The 21,403-nt window shown below is 51.4% G+C and overlaps 2 protein-coding genes across 5 annotated transcripts; one reads left to right on the plus strand and one right to left on the minus strand.

Annotated features, from left to right (window-relative positions):
* Positions 1-1,216: 1,216 nt before the first annotated feature.
* Positions 1,217-8,579, minus strand: DPCD (deleted in primary ciliary dyskinesia homolog (mouse)). 2 transcript variants are annotated; one of them, XM_064663125.1, is made up of 6 exons: positions 8,450-8,579; positions 8,070-8,150; positions 7,286-7,410; positions 6,355-6,488; positions 2,506-2,608; positions 1,217-1,419 (listed from the first exon to the last, which is right to left on the minus strand). In XM_064663125.1, the coding sequence occupies exons 1-6, from the start codon at positions 8,511-8,513 to the stop codon at positions 1,315-1,317; spliced, it is 612 nt and encodes a 203-aa protein (XP_064519195.1). In that variant the 5' UTR covers positions 8,514-8,579; the 3' UTR covers positions 1,217-1,314. The 2 variants fall into 2 exon arrangements, with proteins under 2 accessions (XP_064519195.1, XP_064519194.1); XM_064663124.1 differs by having other exon boundaries at positions 8,393-8,528.
* POLL (DNA polymerase lambda) lies at positions 8,566-19,843 on the plus strand. 3 transcript variants are annotated; one of them, XM_064663120.1, is made up of 9 exons: positions 8,566-8,586; positions 10,005-10,148; positions 10,404-10,701; positions 11,310-11,469; positions 13,490-13,813; positions 14,323-14,496; positions 15,405-15,533; positions 17,511-17,679; positions 18,045-19,843. In XM_064663120.1, the coding sequence occupies exons 2-9, from the start codon at positions 10,034-10,036 to the stop codon at positions 18,407-18,409; spliced, it is 1,734 nt and encodes a 577-aa protein (XP_064519190.1). In that variant the 5' UTR covers positions 8,566-8,586; positions 10,005-10,033; the 3' UTR covers positions 18,410-19,843. The 3 variants fall into 3 exon arrangements, with proteins under 3 accessions (XP_064519190.1, XP_064519189.1, XP_064519191.1); XM_064663119.1 differs by lacking the exon at positions 8,566-8,586 and adding an exon at positions 8,604-9,082; XM_064663121.1 differs by lacking the exon at positions 8,566-8,586 and adding an exon at positions 8,604-9,082 and having other exon boundaries at positions 10,407-10,701.
* Positions 19,844-21,403: the final 1,560 nt, after the last annotated feature.

Here is a 21,403-nt window from a genome sequence, read left to right on the forward strand (position 1 = left end):
GTGGGTGAATACAGTGGTGTCTGGGATCTGGCCCTCCTTGGGGAAGGAGGTGCATGAACCCTACTTGGCTCTGAGTTTGGGTGTCCTGGCTAGGTAAAGGAGAGGTTTGTATCACAAACTGGGAGCATTTCTATGGTGAGGCACTCAGCGTGGTGCTTTGTTAGAACTCAATAGGTTGATTTCCACTGTCAAGAGGCTGATCTTCCCTTGTGATGCACAAGAATTGGAGGAGGATGTTTGCTGGAGCCCTGTGCTCTAAGGAGTTTTTGTGGTTTGAAAGCAACCCCACTCAGGGGAGCTATGCTAGGAGCCCATGAGCAGCTCACTTGAAGGTAGGGTTTGTTTGGATAGGAACTGTTCAAGTATGGACTGGGATGGAACAACATTCAGAAATCTAAGCACAGGGGTGGCTGTTGGAGGGGAGTTGGAAAGGAGCAGCATTGTTTGGCTTGTTCCTGTGCAGTGAGGTTTGCAATGGCCACGTTTGTGCCTTCACAGAAGGGTGGGCTACTGCTGCTCCTGAGCTGGTCAGTGGCCCAGCCACTGCTTCCCCCTCTGCCATGCAAATGAAGGCAGCTGCCTTTCGGTTCCTGCACAGCCATGTCACTTTGTGCACGGTGAGGGAGCAGCTGTTTCATAGGCTGTGCCCACTCAGGTCTAAGCACTGGTGCTGTTTGCAGAGATACCAGGGTCACCAGAGCATCCTTCTCACTGCACGGAGGACCTGCACAACCGCACAGGAGGGAATTGCTTCCAAGCATATCCCAGGCAGGTAAAGGGTATGAGGAGGGTTTTCTTGTTTTCCAAACATTACTGCCTTTGATGGTGATGGTGATGGTGATGGTGGCAGACAGAGGGAATTCCCAAGGGGAACTAGCCAGGTGTCATGTTGCTCATGGAGGATGGGGACAGGGCTGCTGGCTGTGGATGCGGTGTGCTTCCTTTGTGTGCTGCAGCTTTCCACAACTCATAGAAGGATCATCCCCATCCCTAGAAGTGTTCAAAGCCAAGTTGGATGAGGCTTTGAGCAACCTCAACTAGTGGAAGGTGTCCCTGCCCATGGCAGCAGGGTTGGGACGAGATGATCTTTAAGGCCTCTTCCAACCCAAACCATTCTATGATTCTATAAAATGTCTGCATAAATCAGCAGACCAGGCAGCAGATCAACTGCCCTGCCATCTCCCCGGGCCTACAAAGATTCCTCCAAATGGCACAATTAACCACAGAACTAATTTTTATTAGATAAGGCAAAATAAATACCGTGAAGCTGTGCCAGAGAGCTGCCCCTCACCTCAACCTCTGAGCAGCCACTGCTTACTGGGTCTTACAGTCTCCATCCCCACTGTTAGCTGCCTTTATCTTCTTCAGCTCCTTCTGCAGCTGTTCTTCTGCGGCCAGGATCTCCTTCGGCTTCTGGTACTGTAGGACAGAGAGACATTCCCTAAGCACTCCTGGTCAGTCTCTTCTCCAAGCAGACCAACTGGGGCTGGGTGCTACCAGCCCAGCAGGGCCCTCCTGCCAAGGGAGGCCCTGCTGATATCAGCTGCCTCTGAAGCCCATTTGGAGAGGTGGTGCCATCAAGCTAAGGACATTTTCCAAGATCTAGAGCATCTTTTACAGTGCAAATAGAACTTTCCAATTGGCCCCCACCAACCCCTCTGGAATATCCTGGCAAGCAAATCCTTGCTGTGCTCACTAACTGTATGTTCACGAGTGTTATTTATTTATATATATATATATATAAAATTCTTTTTTTTTTTAAATGCAGAGAGAAGTAAGAGTTACAGTTCCTCTGTTCACCCCTCAGAGGCCCCTCGCCCAGCTGCAGTTTAGTAGTGGATGCAGGTGCTTTTTGGCCCGTAGCAAACAGAAGCTCAGGAGCACTCAAGGTGCTCCCCTTGGCCCATCTCCTCTGCATGTGCACCCCAGCTCTGCTGCGAGGTTTCCTGCAGAGGGCATGCCCTCTGGGTAGCTGACTTCTGCATTGAAGAAGACAAGCACCTGCTGCTCAAAAGCATCTGTCTGCTCCTTGCAATAAGGAGCGTGTCTCTTGCTACCACCATGTGTGTGGGAGTATTCCCTCTCTGACACAAAGCAGCAGGTGATTTTTTTTTTTTTTTTAAGATTGAGAGACCTCTAAGTGCATCAGGTCCTTGGACTCTTATGTTTAGAGCCAAGAGAAACTTATTGTCACTGAGAGTAGAGGCTTGCTCAGGCCTGACAGAGAGGATATGTGGAAAATAGGGCATGACAGACACTCTTCCACCTGCAAGTCACCTTTAGAAGTAGGCAGGGCCCCTCCTGCAGTCTGGGCTCTCCTGGCTAGTGTCAGCATGCCCAGTGTAATCTGAAACTCTCACTGACTGTGTGACAGAGAAGGGGGCTCATCAGTGACCCTCAGCAGATCTTCCTGCTCTGCCTCATTTCCCCACGTGTAAGAATTTTAACTTCTTTGTGGCCATAAAGAGAACAGCAAAGTGCTGTTCTGTGTTGCTAAAACCTCACCGTGATGATCAGGGTGTTGTTGGCATGGGCAAAGCTCAGGGCAGCTGCGTCCAAGGGGAGGTGGTATCGGTCCAGATCAGGAATAGAGAACTTTTTATAGTACCTACAAATGAGAGAGGAGACAGAATTAAGGAAGGTGGGGTTTCTATTTCTCTGCTAGCAGTGCTGAGACACAGACTGCTGTTTTACAAGGTGTAGATGAGCTCCATAGATCTCTCAGGGTTGGCAGGAGGCCCCTGTACCATGTTGTTTGCCTGCCGGTGCCCCCAGGCTGGCAGGAGCACTAGAAACAAACCTCCAAACTGGAAATCGGAGCTGGCAAAGTCCTGAAGTGTTTTGGTGTGTGAGAGCAGGCTTGGTCCCTCCAGCTTGCCCTTAAGTACTAACAGACATGGTTAGGCATAGACTACTCAGCCCTACCAAGAGGTGTCCCTTATCTTTGTCCCTGCTCGTGGCCTCTCATTCCCTCCAGCAGATCCATTTAGCTTTTGTCAAAACAGCTGTCAAAGCTCTTGTGTCATATGACTTACTTTTCTGAGTGATGCACCATTTTGTGTTGCAATCCTTCCTAAACCCATCTTTTTGACTTCTTGCTGTGCTTTCTAGATAAACTTCTTGCTTTGGTGGCACGGTGGTGCTCAGGCATAGCCCTGGGAGCAGATCTCCAGGTGTAGCTGCCCACAGTCACTCAAGCCTCTGCCCTGCAGTGTCTCCATGCAGCCCACATGGTGGCTGTGATGCTCACCTGCACTTACAGCTCTCCTAGTTGTTCTTTTCCTGGTTTCTATCCCAGTCTTCCAATAACCTCTCACATCCAAGCAGAGGACGGGGAGGTTTTTGCCAGCTGCCTGTCCAGCCTGTGTCTCTCCGCCAACCAAACCTTGGGCTTTGCTCAGTATGAAAGAAAGGTGATATGTCTCAGAACTGGAGAGGTTAAAAGCTCTCTAGGCAGCAAAGAGATTTCCTAAGACTTTGGGGCCAGAACTCTGTAGACTTGTGTCTGTGTTTGCCTGAGATCTTTCTTGCTTGCCATGGCTCGCCCTGCATCTACTGCTTCTCTACCGCTAGCTGGTGGTCCTGTGCTCACCCAGAGGCATGGTTGGATTCTTAATCTCTTCCAACACTCTTGTGGGCAGTCCTCTCCAAGGAAGTGGCCTGTGGCCGGTACTGAGGTGCCTGGAGCAGAATGGGAAGAGGCAGTGGCTGCTGTCATGCCATGAGAGGTGGTCCTCCATTCAGCTGGCTGTGTGTGAGGCTTGGCCTCTTTAGCTACCTCTGCCCAAATTGCAGTTTATTTTCCAAGTCACGGTGAAAACAGCTACAAAGAGCAAATGGCTCTCCCGGTGCAGTGGGAGGAATGTACACGGCTTGTTACCGCAGGGCTCAAACCGTTCTGTGTTGTCACTGCTGTCGGTATTTGGAAAAGGTGGCAGACATGGATAATAAGGGAGATGTCAAAGGTTAAACAGCAGAGATTAGATGAACACAAAGACATGTTAAGGAAGTGTTAACTTCTTACCGATTAGACAAAAAAAAAGCAGTACACAGAAAAAACCCACTGTTTCAAAGGGCCTTGGAAGTCATCAATGAAACAGCAGCATTCTGCTGCCCCAGGACTAAGGAGAAGGGGAGAAGAATGGCTTTGGCTGGCCTCAAACTAAAATCTGTGACAAGATCAAAGGAAACCAGATCTGCCTTGCCACCCCCTCCTCCTCCTAACGTTACCACTGCCTCTCGCTACAATAATTGAATCAGGTTTGGCGTTTGGGGAGGTGGCTTTCTGGGTTTGTTTTTAGAGTTTAGTTTAATGGATTTATTTTACAGCAAGAGGTTTTAAGCAAATCCCACTTGAGCAGCCCTTGCCGTGGCCAGAGGGAATGGGAGTGACTAGTGGAAGTGAAGAGCTCCTGTCTGGGCTGGGGAGGTAGCTGATGGGTGGTTATCCCTGCTGATGCAGGCTGATTCTCTGCCCTCGCCTCTCACCCCATGGCCAAGGGCAGTATTACACTCTGAGCATGAGTCCTGGCCTGAGATCCAAAGTACGTATGTGAAATCACCTCTATTATTTTCCTACTGGAAACCTACTTTTTGTCAGCCTGTAGGGAAAACTGCTACTGGTATGCTGAGAATTTAGAGCTGAGCTATTCAGTAGTGACTTGGCAGCCCATCCTGTTACTTGTGCCTCTGGCTGGCAGTCAGCACAGCTCTGCTGCTCAGAAGCAGCGTGGCTGACTTCCAAGTGCTGGAGAGGCTCCGAGGCTTCCTTTCTCTCCCGTAGTGATGTGCGTTCTCTCTGTGGACTCCATGCCTTTGTTGCTATCTTGGAATTAGTTGCTGAGTGTTGCCTTGCCCTGGCTGAGACCCAGGAGAAATGATCTAAGATATCCTGGAGCCTGTACTAAGTGTTCCAGTGCTGGAGTCTGTCCCTGCTCTCTACTGACAGCAACGTCATTCTTGTCCCCAATGAGGTGACTTTCAGCTTTAATTCCAAAAGTCCTTAACAGTCATAAGCAGACCATGAGTTGCTGTTAAGTCCCTCGACTCTTTCTGACACTAGTCTATGAGACTGTAACTCTCTGCTGCCTGTGGGGGAGTCAGCTGATTTCCTGACAGCGGTACAAAAAAAGTTTGAAGTCAAGTAGGGCGTGGGTGAAGCCTCAGTGCTACATTATAACCCTACAGCACCTAAGCAGGCGAGGAAATTCCCACATACACACTACTATCAGTAGGACTGGGGGTAGATAAGCCTCGTTGTGATGGTATGTGGTTGGATTTAGGATCACATACTCCGTTCCTGTTCTAGCTCCACGTGTATCCACATGTGGCTGATGGAATCTCATTCATCTTTTGCTACAAAGCCCTCCCTACTAAAGTGCCACTCTTCTGTGAATTCTTCTGCGTGCATTTAGGCCAACATCTTTCTGCATTACAGCTGGAACTGCTTGCTGTTTTCATGGGGTAGGCTCTCCCTTCCCAGCCTCCTGCTTTTGAGCCTCCAGGTGTGCTGACGTGAAGTGCTCGAGCAGCCGCTCACCGGGAGACTCGCGTTGTGCCGCGACGTGAAGCAGCCGAGGGGCCGCAGTTCTGTGCCGACAGCACCACCTACAGCCACTTCCAACATCCTCCCTTGTGCTCCCGCGGCTCGCTCGGTGCCCTCCTTCCCAATACTACCGCTCATCCTGGGTTATCTGAGCATCTACATGCTTTGGGGCACAGTGCATGTGTCATTCCATGTACTGACACACTAAAAGATGATGCTTAAAAGCATTTTCCTTTTCTTTTCCCTCCAATCTCAAATCTCTTTTGGTAGAACACCATAGTGCTTCCTTTCCAGATTCAGTCTGTCTTTTTTTCTTGCTACTTACAGATCATGTCATTGGCATTGTGACTACAGGACAGGTTTACGCAGGGAGATCTGTCTGTCTGAGTGCCCCCGACTTTGCTGGATCTGCTGCATTCTGAGATGCAGTGACTAGATCAAAGTGTCGTGTCAGAGGGAGATGATGGAATGCTCTACCTTCCAAAGGTCTGCAAGGCTCTTACTTTATTTTTCTAAGGCAGCAACATCTGACAGGGAAAGGACAGAGCAAACACCACACTACTGGAACCAAGAGACGAATTTGCAAAGGCCAGTGCAGAGCTTGAGGAGCTCTACTGTAAATGTGTCTGGTGCAGTTGGGAGTGGAAATTGGGCAGCAGGAGACATCACTGCGAGGTGGGGCCCTTCAGCCCTTGCACACAAGGGACAGAAGGCAAGAGGGGATAACTCCTCTGTACAATCACTAGTTTGCTCTCTGTGCCAGCCCACCCCGAGGGACTGCCAGTACTGGCAGTTCTGTCCTTACTGACTTCTTGTTGGTGGTCCGGATGACACAGCAGCGCTGCTCCTCCTCCACGGAGACGCTGTAGACTTCCTTGGGGTAGGGCAGGTTACGGATCCGCCACTGGAAGCTGCTCAGGGTATCCTTCCTCATGAAGACAGGCTACAGCAAACACATACCTTTAGCAAGGCCCCTCCAGCTGCCTTCTCTCCTCCCTGCCCCTTTCTTCCTGTACTACCTTGTGAGACTCCACATGGGAGTAGCTCTTCTTTCACACTGGAACATTAGGGAGTAACTCAAGAAGCTGCCTGAGCACCACTTTCCTTTGCCTTACCTTTGCCCAGGGCACTGCCTGCTCTGCTTGCAGGAGGCTGAAACTTCAGCAAGGGAGTCTTGCTGAGGGTTACAGTGAAACTGGGCCTCTTCTTCACAGGCAACCAAATACTGTGCTCTGCCTGTTCTAGGGACCTGCTGGATTCAGTCCTGGCTCTGCCCCAGTTTACTGTGCAGATCTGTGCTTGTGTTTTAGGTCTGTAGAAAAGATGGTGAGAGACAAAAATGTCTTCCCTCTAAGCCAGAGGGGTGTGAAGATGAAACAGGCTGTACTCTGCTATGCATGCCTGTGTTGGCCTTTCATTTCTGTCGCCTCTGTTTTCCATCCCTTGACTTGTCCCAGCACTGGCTCCCCTGTCAGCCTGCTTTTTCAGAAGCCAGGACAGTAGTTGCCCAACACAGCAATACAGTTACTTTACTTAGGGAAATGACAAATCTCTTGAAGACCCCCAAAAAACCTAGGCTGTACCTTCTTTCTACCCAGCCCTGCAGCTTTGGGATGATGCGCAGCTGAGTGCTGGGCACGTTAAGGCTGTCTCTTGGGCTGTGAGTGATCTACCAACTACTGCTGTAAGCACAAGACTAGGTAATTTTAGATGCAGTGGTGCCTGCAGATCCTTACATACATTTGAGCTGCTCTCCGTTATGAGCTCTGACTCCAGTGCTCCCAGGAGTGGCGAGGTCGGCTCTCCCACTTCTACCTGCCACTTGCCAGAGCCCCCAAGAGTGTTCTTCTCTCGCCATTTTCTACCTGTGGAAGAGACAAGAAGGGTTTTCATTATCCTGCTCTATAACAACTCCAGCAAATGACTGCCAAAGCTGCCCCGCAGCTGAGATGAGATGAACACGTGTATCTTAATTCCAGTAATTTCCACTCTGGTGTGAGTGGATCTGCTAACCAGCTTATTCCTAAAGTTGGAAATTCTGTACCGAATGCCTCTCTTTTTTGCTACTGGGTGCTGAAACCATGGCAGGGTTGCAACAGGTGCCATGCTGCAGGTGATGTGGTTTTGGACAAGAGCCATAATTGACACCGTGCTTTTTTGTGGTTGCAGAAGCCACCAAAAAGCATATTTCAGCCCTGTATGTGGTACAGACTCAGTGCCAGGAAACCACAACGGCAATACCATTTAGTCCATCCAAGTTTGTTGTGAGAAATGAGGTGTTTGGGGAAGATCCTGGGCTAAAGCAAGATTGGCTGTGCCATGGAAGTCAGAGAGCCCTGGCTGCAAACGGAACTGTACGTATGTGCCTATAAAATCCCGCTACAGCCATGCCTATCTCCCAAGATATGTACAGGTAATTTGTTCCTGCCCAGGCGGTCTCTCTCCATACCCCAGCTCTGAGCGTGCAGACCCACGGCCCTGCGGTTCTGTCCCGACCCACGGGACAGCTGAGAGCAACACTTACTCATCAACTGGCCGGTCTTGATGTCGTACTCTTCAGCCATCTCCTTCCCATCCTCGAACAGGTAGTGGATCTTTCGCTTCCCTAGAGGCAAAGCAGGTGGTGAGAGCAAACAGGGATACACCTACCCCTGGGTGTGACGCTCTGTCCCGCTGTCTGGGGCACTATCCCATTGTCCGGGACCCCATCCCACTGCCAGGAGATACAGAGGGGCACTGCCAAGTGTCCCTGCATTGACGGCCTTGTGTCCTTCCCTGGGGCCCTGCCCGGGCTGCGGGGCTGTGCCCAGCAGCGCTCCCCTCTTCGCCCGCTCGCCGTAGAGTCACCCCAAACCCCACGGCGGCGGCCGGCGGGGGCTGTCCCGTCCCTCGCCCCGCCGTTACCGTCCTGCACCAGCGCGGTCTTGCGGGCCGCCCGCAGCCGCTCCAGCCAGCCCGGCACCGCCATGGCGGCCGCGGCGTCACCGCGGCAACGCCGAAACTTCCGCCCGCCGCCGGAAGCGCTTCCCGGCCGGGCCGGGGTGAGCGGAGCCCTGCCCGGGCACAGCCCCGACCCCGCCGGGCACAGCCCCGACCCCGCCGGGCACAGCCCCGACCCGGCCCAGGCACGGCTCCCCTCCTGCGGTGCGTCCCGTCGGGAGGGTACGGTCGGATCGCCGCCCCATACGCCCCCGCCTTCCCTCGTCCCCCCGCGGCCCGGCTAACAGGTTTGGGGGGTCGTTCTTGCTGCCCCCGGCGTTGCGGGTGTTGCCAGCCCCGGGTCGGTGTCCTTGGCTTTCGCGGCCTGAGGAGGCTGGGCAAGGCAAGCTTGGCACCCCGCGCGCGGGCTGTGGCTATGGCGAGTTAAAATCCGGCCTGGAGAAACACACTGCCCAGTTCTTGAAATGGACTTGGGCACCCACAGGCTTGGCAGGGCTTCGGCGTGGGTTTTTTCCCTTTGTCTAACATAAAGGATTACTGTTTCCAGAGGGTTCCTTTTGGTCAAAACGACCAGAAAACAGAAACATTTCAGCGAAGGTGAGTTTTAGGAATGCAAGCAGGGTTTCTGTTCCCCCGGAGCTGAACTCTTACTCGCTAGAGCAAGGACTTGAGTTGAGCTCTGGGTTGATCTTCAGAGGGTTGTGTTTAATGCTCAGATGAGACGGTAGGAAGAAGACACAGCCAGGTGGGATCATTTTCAGCTCTCCAGGCATAATAGGATAGGTTTGTGCTGGCCTGCGTGTGAGAAACCTCTTAAGTGGAACACAGAGTGCTCCACAGAGAGGAAACCAAGTTGGCGTTGACTTGATGGAAGGGGCTGTTGGGATATACAGTGATTCAGGGGCTCGTTTGGGCTACAGAAAACTGAGCTTCCTGCTATCCTGGTACTTAAAGCTCTGAAGTTTACTTTTGCAGGGTTCGTGATGGTAAAACTGCAGCTGTACCCATATTAAACTTGGCTAGTTAATCTTTACTAATTTGCTGTTTTCAGCTGAAGCTGAGTTGGGAGTTTTCTTCTTATGGCTCTGTGAAACACCTGGTGTCAATCAACTGTTTTATTTCTTTTTGTTAGTGACTGGATTTCAGCCCTGGCAGGAGAGGTGTTTCCCTCTTGGGAATGTGCTTAAGAAGTATCTAGGAAATGCAGTTGCTTCTTTTGGCTGGGCAGGAAGGAGCTCCAAAATGTTAAAGTAGTTGAATGCTTTCCGTTATAAGAACTCAGCCTTAGGGATTTTTAAGGTATTCAAGCAGGGCCGACTTAAGTGACTTTTTGATTTTTGTGACCTTGTTGGCTGCAATTCTTGTTTCTGGGTGCCTCCCTCAGGGTGAGTGTTTTTGGAAGGCAACAACAAAAAAAGAACTTCAGACCAACAAAATCAGAAAAATGAGTGAATCTCTAAGTTGTTGTGATTGGGTAACACTGTTCTAAGCAACCTTGCTCTTTCTTATTTGTCTTCAGCAATTGCTGCTAACCTTCTCACCAGGCCTATGGAGCCACGAGGGATTGTAAAAGCCTTTCCCAAGAGGAAGAAGGTGAGGGATGACTCAGGGAAAAGTGTCCCTCCAAAGATCCCAAAAGACGAAGGAACAGAGGTACCTGAGGGTAAGTCCTGTGTCCCTATGATGTGGAATATAATACTCCTACCCAGCTTGTTAACTGGAAGTGCTGTTCCCCAGAGTCATTTTCCAGCCCTTAGTGTGTTTTCTGTAGAGATCATGGTCAGCTTGCTTTGGTGTGTCCAGCTGGAGCCCCCCAAAGACTGCCTGCCAGTGCCATCAAATCCTGTGTGAGATGTAGCCCTATTGGCTTGGGGCACATTGTCTTGTCACTGAGCCCCTGCCCCTGTGCTTCCCTCAGCAGAGTGGCTGAAACCCGTCACTGCCTATGTGCTGCAAGCTGGCCTTGGCCAGGCCAGGGCAGAGATCTTCCACAAGCAGATTGTCCACAATGGGGGTGTCGTACAGAGCCAGCTCTCCCTGGAGGTGACACATGTCATTGTGGCTGAAGACATGGACTGTGACCGGGCCTTTCGGCTCCTGAAACTAACCAAGCTGCCCCCGGGGCTGCAGCTGGTGAAGGCATCCTGGCTAAGTGCTTGCATCAGAGACCAGAAGCTGCTGAGTACTACTGGCTATGGTGTCTTCATCCCTCACAGGTATGCAAATGCCACACTATCATTCCTCCCTACAGTTCTTCTACCCTAAACTGAACTAAATTTTGACCTCTGCTCAAAATCTTGGACTGTAGCTCCTTGCAGCTCTTGTGGGTGTGACTCAAAGTTCTGTGGGGTAGCAAAACATGGAATAGAGCCCAGAAGTGCTAACAGGAGTCCTGTTGCTTCCTACATGTGCTAAAGGCATCTCTTCATAATCCATCAGTGATAAAAAGATTTCTTTTTAAAATGCTGAGGATTAAATTATGTTTCTTACTTATTGCAGATGAAAGGTAGAGAGAGAATTGACAACTACACACAAGAGGAAATAAGGAACGGAGCAACAGGCACAGGTTATGATCAAAATGTTTTGGTAAAGTTTTGTAGAGAGAGTCCAAGGGTGAGGTAGATAGGAGTGGAAGTTTCAGATCAGTAAAGTAGACTGTAACTGGGGAGTTGAGCTAAAACCAGAGTAATTAATCTGTGATCTGAGAGAGTACAATTCATATGGGCTGTTTGCTCCATCCCAAAACATGCAGAAGGATTTCTCAGTCAAAATTCTGGGGACTGAGAAGTCCTCCTCCTGTACTGAGGCATCTGATCCATGGTAGGTACCTGGAGGAGGCAAAACTCCAGAAAGAACAGCAGCAGATCAGTGAAGAAATCCAGCCCCCGGCAGAGGAGGGAACAGTGAAAAGAGATACTGAATCACAGGTGGTGGATTCCTCACAGCAGGGCCTGAGCACCCTTGGACAGCAGCAACTGGCTGAGGTAAGGCTTTCCTGCACAGGCTCATCTCCTTCTGAGCAGATCCTGCATGCTGCTTTTGCTGGCTAAGAGCATCCCTGCAGGGATACAATGTGAGATTTTCTCAGCAAAGGGAAGGCATTTGGATGTTTCAGTGAGTTGATGCTGGCAGACTTGAGCTGTGGACATAGTTTCTGCTTCTCTTTGTCCTTTTTATGTATTAAGAATAGAAACACCACCTCTTAAATTGCTGTTATCATCAGAATATTTCCAACTGAAGCAGTCCTGGTGCTCTGATCAGTTCAAGGCTCACTTTGGTGATTATATTTCCTCTGCATCCTTTTGAGGAATATTCCCTTTCAGGAAGCTGTCTCTGATATTTCATCCCACGTTCCTGCCTGAGCCATACTGACCCATTCTCCGCTCCTTGGCAAACACCCTGTTCAGGCACATGTGCAGTGGATTGAGTTGCTACCAGAATGATTATGGTGGTGTCCTTAAAATATCTGCATTGGGTTATTAGTGGCCTCTGCTGTGCTGCAGACAAACCATGTGCATCCCAGTCTCACCCACTAGCTCTAGCAAGTCAGGTGCTCTAGGATCCCGGAACATCTTAGAAGCTAATGGGATTAGTTGTTTTTGCATGTGTGGTTGTAAAAGGTCCATCAGCTTTGTTAGCCAAGTGTAGAGAGTCAGGGCTGTAAGTGCTGTTTCACCTGTGTGACACTGATGGCCAAGAGGATGGCAATTGCATCCAGCTCCAGCTGCAGAGTTCTTTGCACTGTGGTTGGATAATGTGCTCCTTAAATGCTTTTGAGAGGCTTGCTAATCTATCTGAGCACTCTGAGGCTTTTCTGCCATTAGACAGAACAGCATCTTAAGGCAGTTGTGTTTCAAGGCAAATAAAACTGCTTTGGTCTGTCAAATCCTCAGTCTGACCCAGTTTTCAGGGTTATAAAACAAGATTACAAAGGGGAAACATCCCGCCTCTTCTTCCTAAATACAATTCCTGCAAGATATAGAGCTGAAGTGTCTCCAGACCTCCTGCCTCCTTAGGCAGCAGAACCAGAGGTTGTAAGATCTGGCTCTGACTTAGTTAGGCTGATGCTCTGCAAAAACTCATAACTGGACTTATTGTGCTGCATGTAATTGCTAGACTGATCCCAAACAGCCCTATGTCTGCACAGCACAGAACCTCTTGGACCTTCATGGACTCCTGTGTTTATACATCAGGAGAGAAGGGGGACCCCTGTGAGCAAAGCAGTCTACAAAGCCTCTGTGCAGCTGCCCTCTTCTATCCCTTTTGTTCATTACCTGAAGTCAAGGCTCATTGTTTCTTAAGTCTACACAGAGGCATCCTAATGCTGAGGGTATCAGCAAATGCATACATTGGTTCTTTCTTCTGTCACTGAGGAATGTGGAGTCCTTTGTGTCATTCCTTCCTCCCCCTTTTCTCTTGCAGATAGCCATGGGGAAAATGCGGGGGTTTTAATTTGCTACTCTGTTAAGATTTTGTGTCTCTAAACTGAAAACAGAGTTCAGTGCCTGTCTCCTGTCTTCTGCATCATGGGGTGGAAGGTGCAGGGTCTGAATGTGAGAGATGTGCTTATGCAGCCACCAGACCAGCAAAAGGTTTCCCGGTGGGAGTAGAGAGTCAGGATCTCTGTCAGCCAGGGATTTGGCATTACCACACCTTGCTGCTGGCAGCAGTTGCTCACTTAGTCAATGTCATATCTCAGTTAGGTGTCAGGGGCTTGGCTGTAGGAGGTGTGTGTGTGCTTGGATCACAGGGGGACAGCAGTCTAGTCTCCTGTGCTATGTGAGATGTGCATGTAGCTTCAAGGGGTGCACGTGTAGCTTGAGATGTGAAGAGCTGTGGTGTGTGTATAACCAGCCACTTCTAATGGTGGCAGTTGGAGCACTGCGTGCCCGGGAGGTTGGTTATTGCTCTGACTTTCTAGTCTCAGAAGTAGCCTGTGCCAAGGGGACATATGTGAGGCATGCACTTATTCTCACATGGCTGCTTTTCTATCTCTCCCTAAAGAAATACTCTGATGATGAAGACAGTGAAGGAGAAGATGCTAGTGTCACCCAGGGAGATCTGGAAGCCTTGATTTCTGGCCGCTACCCTGTGAAATCGTCAGAGGAGACCAGTGACAGCTCTTCCACAGTGGCCCAGCCTCCCAGCAAGTGGGTTTGTGCCCAGTCTTCCAACAGCAAGAAGGAGAATCACAACCAATGTATCACAGAGAAGCTGGAAGTGCTGGCAAAGGCTTACTCTGTTCAGGGGGACAAGTGGAGAGCTCTGGGCTACACCAAAGCCATCAATGCGCTCAAGAGCTACCACAAACCAGTCACCTCCTACCAGGTAAAACACCTTCCCAGGGTGGTGGAGCAGGGAGATAGACCTTGGATGGAAGTTGTGTAGCAAGTGCAAGTTTGGATTCATTGATCACCTGCAGTGTTTTCAGAACAGCAGAAAAGTGGAATCTGAGCCTTTTAGGGCTGGATCTGAGCACTCATGATAAATGCCTTCCTTGGGCACAATGCAGGGACGTTCTCACCTTTGTCTTCATCAGCAGCAACTGGCCATCATTTGAGATAATATATAAAACTAACTGGATCTGAGTCTTATGCACTGTGACAGTCCACCTGTTCAGTATGTTAGTTTTTCTGTCCTATTCTTCATGCTTCTCCTTTTTCCCTTGAATTGACAAGCCTCTGTAAGCCTGGGCTAGAGAGAAGACTGTTAGGCAGAACTAATCCTGCCACTTACCAATTACTGATGAAATGACTAACCAGGCTATGGGTGGGTAGCAGCTCCCCAGCTTGTGTGTGATCTTTGGTTTTCCAGTGGCAGCTCTAGTTTCTTTCTAGGAAGCCTGTAAAATCCCTGGGATTGGGAAGCGGATGGCAGAGAAGATCCTGGAGATCTTGGAGAGTGGGCACCTGCGCAAGCTGGATCACATCAGTGAGAGTGTGCCTGTGCTGGAGTTGTTTTCCAACATCTGGGGAGCAGGGGTCAAGACAGCTCAGATGTGGTACCAGCAGGTAAGTTCAGTGCCTTACATGAGGGGCTCTCAGACTATGGTCTGAAGGCTGCTGCTGAAGCAGAATTACTTTCACAAATATTTTTTAATTGCCAGTATCCATGGATGAGATTTTAATTTTCTTCTTTTGGGGGAAACTACAAGGCTGGGTCCCCTTGTGTGTGTGTTTGGGGAGAATGGAATGCGCCCAGCTAAGACTTGAATTTGGGTGGGAGTAGAGGACAAGGATGTGGGGGAGAGGAGTGGGGGACATGCTGCCTTTTCTGTAGTGTCACTTGTTGGAGCTCATCTCACACTGTTTATGGCTCCTGATCTAGTTGCTGGACTGTTGGCCTGGCTGGCTCCTGTAGCTATCACCAGTCATCCGCCTTGTCTGGAAGTTGTAAAAATGAGGTTGAAGTAATTGTGCCAACATGAACAACCCAGTCCACTGGGTGGGTTCCTTCTTTAAAAACAGTTTGTCTCCCGAGCACAGAGCTAATGAAGCCTTGCTTCCTGTAGTGTTTGGTTTGTGACTGGGTTCTTTGCTGTCTTAAAAATATGGTTGTGTTCATGCTGTAGGATTTCCTTCATTGGGGTGTTATGGGTGTTGTTCCTTTACCTGCATTGCTTGTTTTCCTTCAGGCTGTAGGAATACCTTGCCTTAAGAGCAGTAGCCTTCTGTCAGGTTTAGTTAAGATTCAGAGTCATTGTGGGGTGGAGATTAGAGATGTCTGTAGTAGTAGTGGGATTGCCTGAATCCCTTATTTTAGGAGCCAGGCCCTAATCGTTCTCTACATGGGATCTCAGAAGCTGTGACTGGCCTGGACTTGAGATAGCTTAAATACAGTCTCTCCAAATCTTGGTGGAAAGTGTTTGGAGAGCAAAGTCTTGGTAGATGTTTGAATATCATCACATGGACTGCACTAGGGTTTCCGGACACTGGATGATATCCGCACCAAGGCGACCCTCACCAGCCAACAAGCTGTGGGACTGAAGCACTACACGGATTTCCTGGAGCGCATGCCTCGGGAGGAAGCTGCACAAATAGAGCAGACCGTGAGTAGCTTAGCCCCAGGCCCTCAGAGTGGAGTAGCTGCTGTGAAAGGTACACTTGAAAATGTCCCTCAGTGTTATAGCTGAGCTCTTTAGCTTCTCCTCTGAGTGGGGTCAGTGCTTGGGGGATCCTTTATGGGCATGGGCACACAAGGCACCTACTTTGCCCCATCAGAAAGTTCAGTATGAGTGCCTGGCAAGGAGGAGGATACTTCACAGGTGTTAGTTCTACACACTGCTTTGAAAAAGGCTGCATGTGGCATGGTGGGATGAGCAAGTTCTCAACTCCTCGTTCCTGTCTCTTCTCACATCTGAGATGTCTGCTTTCAGCTGAGGTTTCCCTGGTGCTGCTTCTCCGAAGGAATCTGTGAGCACCCTGTGATCTGATTGTCAGAGGGAGGATAGAGGGTGGATATCCTTGCTGGAAGCAAAGGGGGAATCCAGGTTGCAAATGGGTGCTGCTTGCTCTACGATGCTGTGGCACTCCAGGATTATGGGCTGCTAAGTCAGTGTACCCTAATGTGAGCAGAGAGCCTGGGGGACACACTGTCATTGCTACCCCTGTGCTCTCGGATCACCATGGAGGCAGCAGCCAGCGTGACCCTGTCACTCGGCCACAGGGCCTGGCCACGAAGAATAAACCCCTGCCAGGCTCCTGCTGGGGTGTCAGTCCCGTGTGCCGGATTAGCCATTTTGGTGGTGAGTGGTCCCTTTCCCAGGCAGGCTGGGCTGAGGAGCTGGCTCTTGGGGGTGGGTCTATTGTTATCTTGATGGGATTACTGTGCTCCCCTCCATACACTCACACACACCTCTGATCCAGGCCCAGGAGAGAGAATGAGGGATTAGTCACTGTCTGTGCTGCCTGTCACAGTGAGATCTGAGGAGCTTTTAGGCTCTTGGGTGGGGCTGGGAATTTTCTAGAAATCTTCATTTAAAGCTAGAAGGGGGGCAAGGACACCAGAGGAGGGCTTGCTCCGCATGAGAAAGGCTTGTGGCTTCTTGGAGCACCTTTGGGGCAAAGGTTAATGGGTTTATCTCTTGCTAATGAAGGATGATCCCCAAGAGTGACAAGGGGCTGTGGACATGGACACTGCCTTGCTGAACCCCAGCCACTGTGATGGCCTCATCACTGGGAATTGCTGAGCCCCTCATTATTTGCTGCCAGCAGGGTGATTGGCATGATCAGACCAAGAATACTTTAGTCCTGTCCAGGGACTTGGGAGCCTTTCTTAGGCTTTTAATGAATGAAGCCATCAGAATTAGCACTGTCTGCAGAAAACAGGAGCTGGGGCCCAGCCTGGAGACTGGACTGCATTAGGGAAGGTTTTGATTATATGTGTCTGATTGCTGGCAGCAGCATGTTGGCATCCATTTGGTCTAAAATGCTGGGACAGTGGTGCTTTTTCTGGGTCTGGAAGCCCAGCTCTCCTGCAGAGGCAGAGCTCTTTGCAGGAGTGAACTCCAAGGGTTACTCCAGATTTTCTGCTGTTGGGTCCTACTTGAGAGACTCCATAAGACCATCTGTGCTTCTGAAACAGGACCTGTGAGTGTCTCCTGTTGAACTGATTTCTCTTTGTGGGCAGAACTGGCGAGCTTTGTGCTCCTGGCCTGCCAGGCAGCTGAAAAACCTCTCCTGCTGTCTTAGAAACGGAAGGCTCTGAAAGCTTGTGCTGTACTTTGCCCCTTCAGCAGGGCTGCATCTTCCTGCTTGTCCTAACCTAGCTCCAGCCCAGTGCCCCCAAGGGCTGATCATTGTAGGATGTGGTGGTGCAGGACTGGATGAAGGCCACCCCGGCTCTCCTGTCTCCTGACAGCAGGCCAGCCTTCTTGTGGGGGCAGCCTGCCAAGTGTCTGCTCTATATGGAGACCCTGGAGATGCAGGACAGGCCTCAAAGCAAGCACAAGATCCTTTGCTGTCTTGATGGAAAGAGCATAAAGAGACTGGTCTCTGACTCCTCATCCCTCTTTCTCTTCTTGGAGGTCAGACAAGCTGCCCTGGCCCTGAAGCCAGGGCTTGTGTGTGTGGCCTGTGGCTCCTACCGTCGGGGGAAGCCCACCTGTGGAGATGTGGATGTGCTGGTCACTCACCCAGATGGGCAGTCTCACCGTGGAGTGTTCAACAAGCTCCTTGACAGCCTCCACAGGAGTGGTAAGAAGGCTGGGAGCGGGCACATTGTGGTTGGATCTGTTCTTAGCATGGCCAAGCTGAGGAGGCAATGAGGTGAATGACATTCATTGAAGGACAGGTGATTGCTTTTTCTGGGGACAGGACATCTTGTTAGTCCTTAAAAGTACTGCCCCTCGTCCTGGCCCCACTGCAGTGTTAAAGAGGAAGTGTTGCTGCAGCTCAGCATGGCTTCTCCTGTCTGGGTGAGGCTGTTGGGGCTGACTGTGGATTATCCTTTGGGTTCCACAGCATGTTATGAGACAGCTGCTCTCTGGACAGTGGGGAGTGGGGCATAGAGGTGTCAGTCACTACCATTCAGCTCCTCTTTGCCTGTTCTCTCTCCCCAGGCTTCCTGACAGATGACCTGGTGAGTCAGGAGGACAATGGTGAGCAGAAGAAGTACCTGGGGGTGTGCCGGCTCCCTGGGCCAGCCCAGCGGCACCGCCGGCTCGACATCATCGTGGTGCCGTACAGCGAGTTCGCCTGCGCCCTGCTGTACTTCACCGGCTCCGCTCACTTCAACCGCTCCATGCGGGCCCTGGCCAAGACCAAAGGCATGAGCCTGTCAGAGCACGCCCTCAGCTCCGCCGTGGTGCGAGGCCGTGGAGGGGTCAAGGTGTCAGCTGGTCACACTCTGCCCACTCCCACCGAGAGAGATGTCTTTGTTCAGCTGGGGCTGCCGTACCGGGAGCCCTCGGAACGGGACTGGTGATGCCCGGTTGTGACCCAGCACCCTGGGCCTGCTGCTGTGCTGCTGTTTCAAAGGGTGCTGGTTTCCCCATGAGGAACATGTTCCAGCAAATTGGGACTCCTTTCAAGTGAGAGACCCTGCTGCTGACAGGGCTGTGTGCTGGAACCACACTGGAAGCACATCAAGGCAGCCTCTGGCTACCAAAAGGGCTCCCTGCCCATCAGCTACCCTGGTCCTGCTTTTCCCAGCTTCAGAAGGCTGGACTGCAGAGCCTTGTGATCCAGCCCCTGGTAGTGCTTGGGAATAGAAGAAGTGGTATGCATCTTGTGTGTCTGAGCACAGACACCAAAATTTTTGTCCTGAGCTATGAATGAAGGCAGCAGAGGTCTAGCTTGGCTGTGGAATAGGCCTTCCCACTTCTCACTACTGCTGGCAGCTGCTACTGAGGGAATCATGAAGAGTTCCCCTATGCTGCTGTTTTGTCGTCCTGTCTGAGCTGACATGTGTCCTCTGGTGGGTCTCACTGCACAGGGCCAGACTGCTCTGCCACCAGCAGCAGACTGCCACTGAGGTGCTGTACCTGCTTGCTCTCAGCTTGTCATGTGCTGGGGATCCTCCAGATCCACAGAGAGCCCTGGTCTGGCCCTCTCCCTTCATCTCAGTGCAGGAGAGGAGCAGACCTCACAGCTTGGGGGACTGTGCTCAGGAAGGATGTGAATGTAATGGCACTGAATGTAACCCAGCAGGGCTGTGTCTGTGTGTAGGAGGCATGGAGGCAGAGAAAAACACAAGGAGATAGTTAAGTTCTAATTTGGGCAAATTAGAACTTAATTAGCTTTCCCCTTTTTTGTGTAGAAGCCATGGAGTCATCTGGTCTTTGATCAGGGAAAGTGTGTGTGTGTTTGTGTATGCATGTGCATGTGGCTGGCCCCGCCAGTTCCATGGGAGTGAATTTTATTTCTCAGGAAACCTCGTTTTATATTCTGGAGATGAATTTCCCAGAGATGTTCAGAGCTGTGTCTCCATTATGGGTATTGCAGTGGTTCCTCCTGGCAGAGGTGCTGCCCTGCGGTATTGGCTGCCAGAGGTACCATGGTGGGCATTTCTGTGCCAGGACCCGGGGGCTCCCACTCCCTTGTCTTGTGGGAGACCCAGCCACCCCACTCTGTACTTTGCCTTGTCTTTGTCACACGCAGTGACAAGCTGTGTATTCGCTGCTGAGGCAGGCACAAGGACACTAAACCTGATGGTTTGCACAGTTCCTCTGCACTGTCAGCCGTGGCTGCTGAGCACCAGCAGTGGGGCTGGGGCTTTGCTGGGGGAGCCCCGAGCCCAGGAGTGGCATTTGTCAGCTCAGCCTTTCTGCTGGACACCTGAGGGAAATTAATGTCTTTTGGCAAGTCTTGGTGCATTTAAATTTGAAGTGTAATAAATCCCTTCTCTCTTTTCCCTTGCCATCTGTCTTACTGCTCTCTGCACTGCACTGCAACTGTTGGGTCCTTCCCCCGGGGCTGACCAGGAGCTCCTCCTGTGCTGGCCCATTTCCTTGGTTTCAGTGGAGGCAGGGAGAAGGCAATGGAGACCTTTAGGCCATTGGGTCAGCACTTCTGGCTCTCCAAGCAGGGAGTTGCTGTCCACCATCCTTCCATGGCAGAGCAGGACCTGGCTCTGTCCTGGCATCCAGCTGGCCACGTCACTGAGCTCTGAGCCTTGGGCTGAGCTCTTCCTTCAGATGTGGAATCAGGAAGGGATTGCTGTCAGCTTTTCCATATTCATCAAACAGTAGGGCATGTGGGAGTTGGCTGCTGCTCTGTCTCCTGTGCCTGGAACACAGCTCAGTCTCCTGAGCATGGAAGTGCTTTAGTTGTCCAAGGGGAGTGTGAGCAACCTGGATGCCAAGGGAGCACATGGAAATGAGCAGCAGTAACAATTGGCTCAAAAGACAGATGGAGAAGCTGGAGAGGGACAGGGCCTGCTGAAGCAGAGCCAGTGAGGACTGGGCTGAATTATGCAGGAGCAAAGGAGAGTCAGCCTCAGACCAGGGGCCTGTGAGGTCCAGAGGGAGCACTTTCTCCCCAGGAGGGCTGTGTGGCCCAGGGACCACCCCATAGGGGAAAGGGTCCTCATCCTTAGGATCAGCCAAGTTAGGCTGGGCAGGGCCACAGCTGGCCTTGTCCAGGGCTGGGAGTACTCCTGCTCCACAGGGAGGTTGAATGGAGGCTCCCTTTCCCACCAGTGCTGCTGGGAGCATCCTGGAGGCTCTTATGACTGACAGGCCAAGGGCCTGTTACTGCCTGGTGTGGGGCAGGGAGCAGAGTATAGGGCTGCTCACCTTTGTCCCTTGATGAGCACAGGTTTGCCTTCAGCTCTGGATGCCAGGGTGAGCTGTTCTGGAGGTCTGGGACTGCCTCTCTCAGTGGGGCCACATCCTGAGGACATTAGTAGTGGCATGGAAGATGTGGCACTGCTGGCCCCCAACTCCTTCCCCTTGGTCACCCCCCTTTTGCAGGGCCACAGTTCACACCAAGCTGCCAAAGGGGTACTGCAGCAGGGCGCCAAAGACCCTGCTGTTCATCCTGCTTTTACTTGTGGGGAGGCCAGACACAGGGATGTGCAGGGCCAGGGCTTCTCAGGAGGAGGACTTTGTGCTCAACCCCTTGGCAAAGGGCAGTGAAGGTGGCCCAAACACATGCATGTCATGTAGATGCTGCCGGGGCAGAAATCCTGCCAGCCCCCTGCTCTGCGAGGAAATGAGCCTGATGTCTGTCTGTTCCCTCCCACCCCACAAATCCCTGCCCTGGAGCTTCGGAGGGTGCAGAGGGCCCTCCTGTGGCTAGCTGCAGCCAGCTGGGCCAAGGATGGATAGGTACTGAGTGTAGCGGTGGGGAATGAAAGGGGTAGGAGGTGAAGGAGCGCAATCAGGAGCTTTTCCAGAGCGGCTGTGGGTGACATTTCTGGATGCTGAACGCTCCTGCTTCTCCCTCATCCTGGTGCAGGCCCAGGGAAGAAACGTGA

This window comes from Pseudopipra pipra, chromosome 8 (genome assembly GCF_036250125.1).
Source record: "Pseudopipra pipra isolate bDixPip1 chromosome 8, bDixPip1.hap1, whole genome shotgun sequence".
In the NCBI taxonomy this organism is placed as follows: domain Eukaryota; kingdom Metazoa; phylum Chordata; class Aves; order Passeriformes; family Pipridae; genus Pseudopipra; species Pseudopipra pipra.